The sequence below is a fragment of the Nomascus leucogenys genome, chromosome 16, assembly GCF_006542625.1.
Source record: "Nomascus leucogenys isolate Asia chromosome 16, Asia_NLE_v1, whole genome shotgun sequence".
Classification (NCBI taxonomy): Eukaryota; Metazoa; Chordata; class Mammalia; order Primates; family Hylobatidae; genus Nomascus; species Nomascus leucogenys.
In genome coordinates, this window is record NC_044396.1 from 67,484,578 (window position 1) to 67,497,076 (window position 12,499).

At 37.3% G+C, this 12,499-nt stretch overlaps 1 protein-coding gene across 3 annotated transcripts in view; it reads right to left on the reverse strand.

The window, feature by feature from the left end:
* TRPS1 (transcriptional repressor GATA binding 1) overlaps nucleotides 1-12,499 on the reverse strand; it is a 260,490-nt gene that overhangs the window by 208,277 nt on the left and 39,714 nt on the right. The window contains exons 2-3 of one of the 3 annotated variants that reach the window (XM_003256138.3): nucleotides 5,049-5,206; nucleotides 598-1,526 (exon numbers count right to left, since the gene is read on the reverse strand). In XM_003256138.3, the coding sequence (XP_003256186.1) occupies nucleotides 598-1,526; nucleotides 5,049-5,085 (966 nt within the window). In that variant the 5' untranslated portion in view covers nucleotides 5,086-5,206. The remainder of the gene's footprint in view (nucleotides 1-597; nucleotides 1,527-5,048; nucleotides 5,207-12,499) is intronic. The other 2 variants (XM_012508614.2, XM_004090798.3) reach the window with 2 other exon arrangements.

Consider the following 12,499-nt stretch of genomic DNA (forward strand, 5'->3'; position numbering starts at 1 on the left):
TACCAAGGTCATTCTGGTGTCCCTAATACTTAAAATAACATTTACTTCTTTCTAATCGATGTAAAATGTTATATCCCAGTTTTCATTTGCAATTATTTTGCCTTTTCAGGAGTATCTCTGCAACCGTCAATATGACCCGTCAGGGTGAATATAAAATCAAATCCTAATCCAAGATACAAGAAATATCCTAACTGAAAGAAAGATTATAGCAAAAGCCTTATAATCTAAAACTGGAACAAGGCATGAAATATTATCATCTGCAACCATAAAGATTAGTAACATTTTTGGAAGACTGTGAAAACATCAAACTACCATGAAATATGCCCAGAATTGTGAAGCTTAGCTAATTCCATGAAAAGACTTTCCCAAATTTAAAAAAAATGCTAGGATTGTTTTCCACAATAAGAGGCTAAAAGTTGTCATTAGACAACTCTGAATATACTTGTGTGAAGTAGCTATGGAGCATGTCCATCTCTTCTGCTAGATCTAGCAGGCTACCTGTCTGGTACTGGGAACTTGGTTTTAACATGTATATAAGAATTCACATTTCATTTCTAATAACTTTTTCTGTACAAAGAGACAATACAAAGTACAAACCTGCACATCGTAAGTCCCATTTAGTAAAACAGGCCTTGAAGAATTGATGTCCTGCAGCACACCAGAAAACACAGAACGGTTGACCTTCTGGAAGTCTTTGGAATGGCTGAACTGCACCATGTTATGAAGGGCCAAGATTTTGCTGTCCAGCTCAGCATCCTGCCTGGTGCGGTTATGCAGTCCTAAGTGATACTTTCGGAAGTGCTTAATCAGATCTGTGGGGTCGTTGCCATAGTAACCATATCCACAGATATTGCATTTAAAGTCCTGAAGCTCTGGAGACAGAGGTGCCGGGTCTGGGTTGTCATTCACCAGTAAGTCAGTTTTGGATTTATTCAGTCTTACACCCCCATCTGAAGGCACTTGTGGGTTTTTTGAGGCCACTGAAACTGGGCTCAAACCTTGACAATTAGCTTGACCACTCTGTGCTTGCCCTGTTTCCTCCGTAGCCTTTGGTGACATCTTCTGATCTTCCTTTGTCTCCACTGAGTCCCCTGAGGGGGTGCAGGCCATATCTTGAGGGTCATCTGCCTCTGCTCTTTGAGGAGACTTCAAGGGCTCACAGACTCCCCCAGCAGCTGGAGATGAGAAAGCCAACATATTTCTGTCTGTCACCTCATCATGCGGAAAGGAGGGAAGGTTTCCTCCCTTACTGGGGCTTTCATAATTGAAGCCAGCCTTCTCACTCAGAACTGCGCTTTTCAAGTCCTTCTTACTGCTAGAAGATGGATCTTGAACATGCAAGCTATGTTCCTCCTTATGATTTAGTTCTGCAGCATCACTCTGATCCGTATTTTCTGACATCTGATCTGCAGACAATTCTTTGTTCTTTCCAGATACCTTGCTTTCTGTACCTATTGGCTCCAGGATCTGGCCCTCGCCTTCACTCGCAACGTTTCTCAGAGGGGGGTTCTTTTTCCGGACCATATCTGCAAAGATACAGGGAAAAGGCAGATACAATGTTATCTGAAAGTTACAGAGATACAATTGAATCTGGAATATTTTACTTATGCAAGTTTTTTAAGGTGCATAATCAAATGCTTCCTCTAGGAAAAAAATCCATTCTAAAAACAGCAAAAAGTTGCGACTAAAACAAACAATTCACATTTAGAATTACTTTTGTAACCAAAACTGGCTTATTTATTATTTTAAGGTATTTTTAGGAATAATGAAGGATTTATTTTTATTACTAGGTTTACCCTTCCTATTACTTATTCTTTCCTGAAAATACATTTTTGCCCAATTTCTTCCTTCGATTGTAGCTAACAATATATATGCATGCTTATATATTTATATATGGTCTATATTATATATAACATGTACACGTTATGTTTATAAAATACATATATGTGTTTATCTTTATAGAATACATCACGTTTATTTATATGGTACATATATGTATACATAAATAACATAAATTGGAATTCGATATTGTTACCCTATGCAACAGGGATGTAAATATAGTTTCAAACAAAATATCTTCATAGTCAAAAAGACAGAAACAGCTATGTTATAAACAGAGTGAAAACTGCCTCATCACTTTCAGGAAGCAAAGGATGACCAATGTTCCAGCTCTGACCTACCAACAAATTTCTTTAAGCCACATTTGGGGCTTGCCTGAAAGTCAGAAGAAAGACCTGGTATGCATCACAGCGGTGGGATCAGGTTTTCCTAGGACTCTGTCCAGCATGCTGGGGAACCTAATAAGCTCTGGGTGTCCATACGCAGCCTGGTGAAAACAGTACCTGTTCCACCACTGGGAGCACACTGGAAACTGACTAAGAAAGAAGATTAAGCTGAACCATATGACATTGTCCTTGTGTAGCTCAAAGCAGCAAAATATTAGCAGTTTGCTATGGTTCACCTTTACACATGAGCTCAACCATGTCCCTCAAGTTAAGTTAGTGACATCAGTGACTGGGGTCAAAAGAAGAATACTGGAACAAATTCTTCTGCTGGAGTAGAATGAGTCAGAACTTTAAGAATATAAAATAAACTAAGAAACAATTTGTGTAGTGTCAATTAAAGAATGCATTAACAAAGGCTGGTCGAGGACTGGGTTCCGTGGCTGCTGTTTCTTAATCACTCAGCTTAAAAAGCTGTCGAGTGCTGTGTAAGTCATCACCCCAAATGTCTCCTGGAAAATTCCACCTGTGACATTCTGATTAAAGACTTCTTTGTTAGTTGACTTCGCCATAAGGACTAACAGTTAGTTATACCACAATTATCCAAAACATGCTGAGAAAATCTAAATTAATAACATGAGGTTTAGTCATTTTCATCTATAATTTCTCACAAGTACTGAAGTACCACACTGGCTTTGGATATACAGGTGTACCTTTGCTTCTGAAAAGCTGGTCATGCAAAATTTTTATATGAATCACTGAACAAGGATAGTGCACTAGAGTATAAGGAATCATTTATAAAGTAAAAATGTGCCATAGTGAATAATGTCAAAAATAGTATAATGGTACTTAAGAAAGTACACTGGGCCAAGCACAGGGGCTCACGCCTGTAATCCCAGCACTTTTGGAGGCTGCGTCGGGTGGATCACCTGAGGTCAGGAGTTCAAGACCAGCTGGCCAACGTGGTGAAATTCCATCTCTACAAAAAAATACAAAACTTAGCCAGGCATGGTGGTGCACGCCTGTAATCCCAGCTACTAGGGAGGCTGAGGCAGGAGAACTGCTTGAACCCAGGAGGCGGAGGTTGCAGTGAGCCATGATCGTGCCATTGCACTCCAGCCTGGGTGACAAGAGTGAAACTTCATCTCAAAAAACAAAAAAAACAGAAGCAAAAACAAAAACAAAAAGAAAGAAAGTACACTGTTCTTACACATCAATAATGTTATTCACCAAATATCTATAAAAGCTCCCTCTTGGAACAAAATTACATATACAGGATGGAAGAGTGAAGTTTCAAGTGAAAGTGGCAGCGTTGAGGCAATGTAAATCTGACTGACTTCTGGTGGAAAGAAGGGGAATATGAGCTTCTCATCTTGGTGTCATTCTATTAGGCCCTAAAATTAACGAAACTCGATAATCACTGTTAAAAAAGGAAACACTGGTAAACTATGTTTTTTTAATGTTTGCATTTCAATGTCTTATGTGTTATGTCAACCTTTTAGGAGTCCTGTATTCTTTTCTCAGAAGTGACTAAAGAAGCCCTGGGAATGTGTGAAAATACACAGAAAATCGAAGGGCAATTTTACTAGTAGTCAATAAAGGGGAAACAGGGAAAAAAAGACTAAATGAGCAAACTGAAAAAATTAGTTATCATTTAAAATATAAGTTTGAGCAAAATATGCATGGTTTTAACTTGGTCTACAGAAAAGGATATTTTAGGTTGCAATCAAACATTCCTACACATAAAATTGTGAAGGTTTGATACAACTTCTCTTACCTTTCCCTCCAGAATTTCCTGATTGTTAATTTTTTCCATTACACATAATGTCTTCACTATTACAATATAATCTTCCCTTACTGAATAACTATATCATTTGTATTTTAACAGTTTCTGCTTAAGATGACTAGAATCTAACAATCACCTAAATGAAATGAAGAAGGTTACACACAAAAAAGATAAAAATCCTATATCAAAAGACAGGACTCATGAAGAAATGGGGAAGAAATAATCTAATTCATTAAGGTTATCCTTCCATCAAAATGAAGAGAAAATGGTTTATGCCCATATGTTAACGCCAGGGTGAGCAATTAGGAAAATGGCAACATTTTAAATAGCAAGGGAACCAAGATAAAATACTTAAAAGTGAATAGATCTAAATACATTAGTATGTTAAAAATTAACTTATTTTTCAAAACAAAAAGAAGCTTTAGCTCTAGTTGATTTATTGTTACACTGAACAGATATAATGGGTCATAGTTTAAAGACTACTCAACCAGCATCTTTAGTGGCTGGGAGAAAATATGACTTAATTAAATTATCATCTTTCTAAAATTTCAGTTCCTTCTTCTACCCAAGAACAGATACTTAGAACACTTATGACTCATGACTGCTTATGCTGAATAGAGCCCTTAATAATATACATTGCAAAGACTGTTAAACTGCTAAAACTTCAAAGAAATATCTGAAAGGTCATTTGGATTTTATTTTGTGTTGTGGGGGCAGGGGCATGTTCTTTAGTTGCTGTTTTTAAAAAAAAAAATGTGCTTAATTTAGTTGACTATACTTTGAAGTAGCTATAGAAAAAATAATTTTACTGGAATTATATCATCATAATTTTTCAGAGTGACAGATTATGTAAATATAAGCACATTTGTCATACTTCTAAGTGGAAGAAACTCCCCTAGCAAGTCGTAAGTTAGATACCATAAGACTATAGCCACCCTCAAGTTATTATCTCTAAGACAAATAACAGATTGCACGATGTTTTACTGTGTGCCAAGAACTTTTCCAGTTAACATTTTCACTTGAAAAAATAGATCACATACTTGTAAAATCATACCCAGCATTGACTTCATAAGGCATGTGGCTTTAGAGTGCTTTTTACAATTATTAATTCTATTAGTCAACTAGCAGGAGGCTAATGCAATTGTCTTAGAAGACGCTCGGAAGACACAGAAGACATTTTGAGAGCTGATCTGTACATCTGCAAAACAAAGCAAAAAAGAAATTTTCCTTCCTAAATGATGTAAACATATTTTCATGTATCACACCTAAAATATATTAATATGCCGGCATCATAAGTTGCCTGAAAGATATAAAAGCATGAGCAGATCTTGAGCAAGATCCTCTCCCTCCCCTGGGTTTTAATAAAGCAACAAGAGAAGGAGGAACATGATATAAAAGGTTACAGGACATAAGTCATTTTCATAATGAGAGGTGACAGCATGCTGGCAGTCCTCACAGCCCTCGCTCGCTCTCGGCGCCTCCTCTGCCTGGGCTCCCACTTTGGTGGCACTTAAGGAGCCCTTCAGCCCACTGCTGCACTGTGGGAGCCCCTTTCTGGGCTGGCCAAGGCAGGAGCCAGCTCCCTCAGCTTGCAGGGAGGTGTGGAGGGAGAGGCGCCAGCGGGAACCGGGGCTGCTCAAGGCGCTTGCCGGCCAGCTGGAGTTCCGGGTGGGCGTGGGCTTGGCGGCCCCCCTCCAACTCAGAGCAGCCGGCCGGCCCTGCTGGCCTGGGCAATGAGGGGCTTAGCACCCAGGCCAGCGGTTGCGGAGGGTGTACTGGGTCCCCCAGCAGTGCCGACCCACCGGCACTGCGCTCGATTTCTCACTGGATCTTAGCTGCCTTCCCGCGGAGCAGGGCTCGGACCTGCAGCCTGCCATGCCTGAGCCTCCCACCCCCTCCATGGGCTCCGGTGCTGCCGGAGCCTCCCAGACGAACACCACCCCCTGCTCCACAGCACCCAGTCCCATCAACCACCCAAGGGCTGAGGAGTGTGAGCTCACGGCGCAGGACTGGCAGGCAGCTCCACCTGCAGCTCCAGTGCAGGATCCACTGGGTGAAGCCGGCTGGGCTCCTGAGTCTGGTGGACATGTGGAGAACCTTTATGTCTAGCTCAGGGATTGTAAACACACCAATCAGCACCCTGTGTCTAGCTCAAGGTTTGTGGATGCACCAATCAACACTCTGTGTCTGGTTGCTCTGGTGGGGCCTTGGAGAACCTTTGTGTCCATACTCTGTATCTAACTGATCTGATGGGGACGTGGAGAACTTTTATGTCTAGCTCAGGGATGGTAAACACACCATTCAGCGCCCTGTCAGAACAGACCACTCGGCTCTACCAATCAGCAGGACGTGGGTGGGGCCAGATAAGAGAATAAAAGCAGGCTGCCCCAGCCAGCAGTGGCAACCCGCTGGGGTCCCCTTCCACACTATGGAAGCTTTGTTCCTTCGCTCTTTGCAATAAATCTTGCTACTGCTCACTCTTCGGGTCCACACTGCTTTTATGAGCTGTAACACTCACCGCGAAGGTCTGCAGCTTCACTCCTGAAGCCAGCGAGACCACGAGCCCACCGGGAGGAACGAGCAACTCCAGACACGACGCCTTAAGAGCTGTAACACTCACTGCGAAGGTCTGCAGCTTCACTCCCGAGCCAGCGAGACCACGAACCCACCAGAAGGAAGAAACTCTGAACACATCCGAACATCAGAAGGAACAAACTCCAGACACGCCGCCTTTAGAACTGTAACACTCACCGCAAGGGTCCACGGCTTCATTCTTGAAGTCAGTGAGACCAAGAACCCACCAATTCCGGACACAACAACAGACTGTGATGTTGGTGAAATTATTTAACCTCTAAAACCCCTTCAACCCTAATGACCATAATACTTACCTACATTGGGGTGGGGGTAAAAGATCTTAATTTGTAAATACCAGCAAATGCTTTTATAGGGAAAATCTTAAAGCAATTAAAATATGTAATCACAACAATGAATATAGTCATTAGTTTTGGCAACTCTATTTTAAACTTTATCACCCTACTACATAGCAATATCCTTCATGCAGACTACCTTACCCCCGGAAAAGTTCAAAATGCCCGTTAGAGTAAGTCCACTATCAATTGCCATTTTAGATAATGGGCTAAAAGTGAAGTTGAGAAAGAGGAGGTAAAAAATTTAAAGGAGAACAGCAAAGCTCAAAATTGCTATTTTAAGTCCTCTATTTAATTGTGAGATTAAAAACTGACCTCTGGGGCTATGTAATAGTGAGCGGGGCTATGTAATAGTGAGCAGGCCTACATTTACATTATTCTCCACCTGAACAGCCCATATAATGAGAATGCGTATTATATGCCAAGATATTTAGGCAGGTTAAAAATATATGTAGCTTTCCCAAAATACTCTATTTGTATTAATTTTCATTGCTGAGATATAAGACATTCCATCTGTAAAAATCATAAATTTCTACTGTTAACCATATTTCCTTCTAAATAAAACAAATCTAAATGCTTTGCTTTCTTAGAAAATGTGTTTACTTTTATAAAAATAGGAGTGCACTATTTCTGTTACCGTATAATTTAGACAGATTTATGCAGTAGAAATAATCAGCATTAGAGCTTAAAAATAATTCTAACTATTTTATCTCACTATTTAAAGTGCTTAAATACATAAGAAAAAAAATCTTCTGTAGAAGACTGATTGATATTCTCAAGAGGGCACCTTCACAGCAAATGGGATTTGAGTTTTCTATCATTACCTAGATACTGTAAATTAACCACTAGTGTTTTATATTTCATATATTATATATAAATATATACATGTGTACATTTAATGACATATTCTTACTCCAATTAACCTTGCAATAGATAATCAAATAAATTATTCAACTAAAGAAATCAACTATCACAGTAATTTAAAAACAGAGCTTAGGTCACACATCAGCTCAACACAGGTGAACTAAAATTTATTTCCATTAGATGAGAAACTCTTTGAAGGTAAGAGGTGTAAATTCTATAAATTCTATATTCTTTATAGTATCTTGACCCTAAGCAAAGTAAAGAATCCAAACCTGAGTAAAAATGGTATGGAAATTGCATATCCAGTTTCTACACCTGATTTAAATCACCTGCTCGTGTGATCAAGGGCAAGTCCTTTTGCTTCTCTGAGCCTCCATCTTTACCTGTACAATAAGGGAATTTGAATAAATTATTTCTAAAATTCCCCCACCTCTGTGACTCTACTATGGTTCCAGTTAATGGCACTTCAGTTTTACCTTTAAAAAGTTTGCCCAGTTGCACTGAAAGACTATAGAACAGTAAACCACCACCTACTAAGGGTGGTCTAAATACCACTGAAGCCTATCTTTGCCTCAATTTCTCACTTCCCCCAATATTCATTCATTCAGTAAATATATCCAACCTCAGTTATGTGCCAAACACACTAAGCAAGATGACTTTAATTTTATTATTTGTCATTAATTTAAGAAAGAAAGATACATTTAAAAAGCAAAGAAAATGACTATAAGGAACTCCTCTTCTCAAGGAAAATTGACACTTCTGAGTATCTTTCCAAATATAATTTCATATACATATATGTGTGTGCATATATATGTACAGACACACAAACATTACATTCTGAACAAGACTCTAAAAAAATCAGGAGGGCAAGATCCTGTAATTGGACCTCAGTTTCAAATCTTGTTGCGTATAATATTTAATTATAAGTAACAGTTCTTATTTTCATAATATATAATGCCAGATGACATTTTCTTTTTGTTTTTCCAGCTTATAAAACTGTTAAACTGAAATCAAAGCTTAACACAAAAAGAAAAGTCATCATGGTCTTCGCCTTAAAAAATATGTTTTCTTCCATGCTTGCTTGTATCATCAGCATAACAGTACTGAGTTATTAATTACACATTTCATGTAGCTTTTATTTTTAAAAAAACTTTTAAAAGAGAGAAAAAAGGTTTCTTTTGATCAAAAGTCCCCACAAAGAATTTAAAGAATTAAGCAAGTGATAGCAAAATAAAAGGAAGGTCAAATCTTGGGCCTAGAGCAAACTAGATAGCTTCCATATGAACAATGTATACAGTTCAGTTTTGAAAGAACATATGTGTTTGCTCATTGGTTTAGGGAAAAAAAAAAAACACTTGAATCCTGTCTACGCCATATATACAGATCAAAATCAGATTGCTTAAGTGAACTATAAAATGCAAGAGAACATTGTTTATCCAATTCACAAACTCAAGAATCACTGAGGGAGTTTAGATGTTTTCTATTTCTTCAGATTCCAGGGCAATACTTCAATGGTAGATCGCTTTTTTTATAAACTGCTTCAAACTTCGTAAACTCAATGTCAGATCCTGTTCTTTCCTATCCATTTCTATTTAATTTGCTTTCTCTGAATTGACTGTTCCCAAATTTTTTAAAGGTATTTTTGAACATCTTAAATCTTGTTGAGTTTTAAATGTCATCACCTTCAAACAACTTCCACCAAATAAATCTCTTATTAATTCACATCAAACTAATCCAAAATGATCATTTCTATTAACATATGCTTCAGAGCACAAAAGCCCATTAATAGTCATCTGGACACTAGAACTAACCGAAAGCCCTCTGAGATAAAATGCACATTATTTAGATATCCTATTTCAAAGGTTTTGATGCTAGCCCAAACACATTTTATTAGGCTTTTATTTCATCTTGCTATGTTCTCTAGATTTTAAATATCTCATTTCAAATGCACTTGTCTAGGTAAAAGGAGACAGTATGGTAAGTAAGTAATAATGTCCTATTTGCCTAAGTGAATCTTCATATATCCAAATACCTGTTAAAGAAAAAAGTTCATTAACCATTGTACTTTTATAAGAAAATTACAAAACTTTTTTTTTTCAAAGACTTTAGGCTATAGTCATAATGACACTGTAGGACACATATATATATAAAAAAAGAATGCACCTATTTCACTAACTAGGGAAACTAAAACAGAGCAAGAATACATCATGGAGCCTCAAAAGGCAAGGGGAATTGATTATTTTTCCTTTCATAACCGGTGAGAGGCAAATCTATTAAAATCCTTGATTTGAATAAGATCACAATTTCACTGTGCAAATTAAGAAATGTTACCATTTGTTTCCCTGCAGAAAAGTAGTTTTTCCTTTTGTTTTCCTCTCAAAACACACACACACACACACACACACACACACACAATTAAAATATCTGCAATGACAACTGTTGATTCACATAGGCCAATCTGACTTTACATTTGCAGACGAGTCAGTTTCAACTTCATCCCTACTTCTCTGTTAAACTTAGACTATTTCAACTGGTCTCTGGGCAAAGAGCCAAGCACAGCACTTAAATTCAAAAAGAGTAGCTCATCGAAGAGTATAAATGTTTCTATTTATCTTGATGGTTATGATATGAATTGACATTTTATTGTACGTAAATTAGATTTTCACTCATAACAAAAATAACGAGTGCTGTGCTTTGTAGGAATGCCTTTGACTATGTTCCCAGCATTTGGTGAAAACTATCATTGAATAGTAAAGGTAGTTTAATATTTTTATGTATTAATGTTGATTTTTTCTGTTTTCCTACCTGTTAATCAATAGAAAAGAAAATCTCAATTATTAACTCAATCCACCAATATAACTAACAGCTTTCTTTGTTCTCCCTTAATAAGTCTGTGCCAATCACAGCAAATCCATTTGGTAAACTGACACACATATACAGTATAGTGAATCTAATAGATGCTTACCATAAAGATAACATAGTGCAATTAGAATGCTCGCTGTCTTCACAGCACCAGTAAGCCAAGCATATTCAGTAACTTTTATTACTATTAGTAGTATTAAAAGTGCCAAATTTAATATAAGATTAAAACAGATGTTGTGAAGACATACCGAGAACTTATACCTGTAATGTACTCTGTACATGTTCATGTGCATGTGTGTGTATCTCTAAAATGAAGGGAAGTAAGTTTGTGCCTTCATATGCAATAGTTCTTCCTCATGAAACTAGGAAATAACTCACAAAGCACTAGGCTCACCCCTACTCTACCACAGGGAGCAGTTTAAATGGCCTGCACCCATCTGAGAGCCAATGGACTAAGGACAACCGTAGACATATCCAACAGATAACACAAACATTACAATGAACCAGCTAATCCATTCACAAAACAAAAGGGATTTAGAAATTTGGTACAAAATACAAAATTTGGTTTAGCTACCACCCTATTTAGTGCCAACTACTTATTTTAACCTAATTAGCGTCATTTTTCCCTCTGACAAAAACAAATTACACACACACACACAGGAGTCATTTTCTCTCTTTTGTTAAGTATGGAGAAATATTCCAAAGAAAACTGATCTTAAAATATATATATACTTGAAAGCAACTTCTCATAATAAGATTAAATCACTTTTTCCTGACTTCTAGGATATGAAAAGCTTTATATATGGGCGAAAAAAGTAAACATATAATCCATTCATAATTTGAAGTTGGATAAGTAACAGGCTGCGAAAGCTTCAACTATAAGAATCTTTTTTGAAAAAATATTATGGTATTTCAGAACATTCTGCCATGCTCACCACAAGTTTAGCTAAGCTCTGCCTGGGATTTTAATATGGTAACTGTTTAAGCATAGATGACAAGAAACCCAAGACTTGTCTCTACACTCGTCCCATAATATTAGCTTCAAAAAAAGAAATGAAAGGAGATTCCTTGGTCAAATTAAGTTTAATGGAAACTGTATAATATATATCCCTCCCAGAGATCCACAATGTACATTAGCGTTTACAGATCTAAGAAGTCCTAGGGATTGGAGAGGGTGACGTGTGTTCAACTTGGACTGAAATTTCCCAATCTCATTTGGCTTTATGTCACATAGTGCCATTTAGCCAACAAAACTAATGTTCTGCTGAACATTAGTGGGAAAGGCCACTCTAAGAAAGTACGGGATAGCATTAGGAAATATACCTAATGCTAAATGACGAGTTAATGGGTGCAGCACACCAACATGGCACATGTATACATATGTAACAAACCTGCACATTGTGCACATGTACCCTAAAACTTAAAAGTAAAATAATAATAATAAAATTTTTAAAAAAAGAAAGTAATGTTCAACGAAGAAATTTAACCAAGATTTTAAAGCATGCGTAGTTAAGGAAAAAAAAAACAGTATTCCTTCATTAACTTGGCAAAAAAAGACTAAGATGTTTTGTTATGAAGTGGGCTGTTTTGAAGGATTTGTTTTTGTTTTTGTTTTTTGGTTTTTTTTTTCCAGAAGAGCTATCTATGTTAAAAGGAGATTGAGGCGTATCATCATTGAAGATTTACAATCCGAATTTTTTTGAAAGAATGTGTAGTGGCAGAGCATTACAGATAGAACATTGGATTTTAAAAAGGGAACGGATAAAACACCTATGTACAATAAAATCCCACGTGTCCAAATTATACATTCATAAACATATGTGGATATAAACTCAATG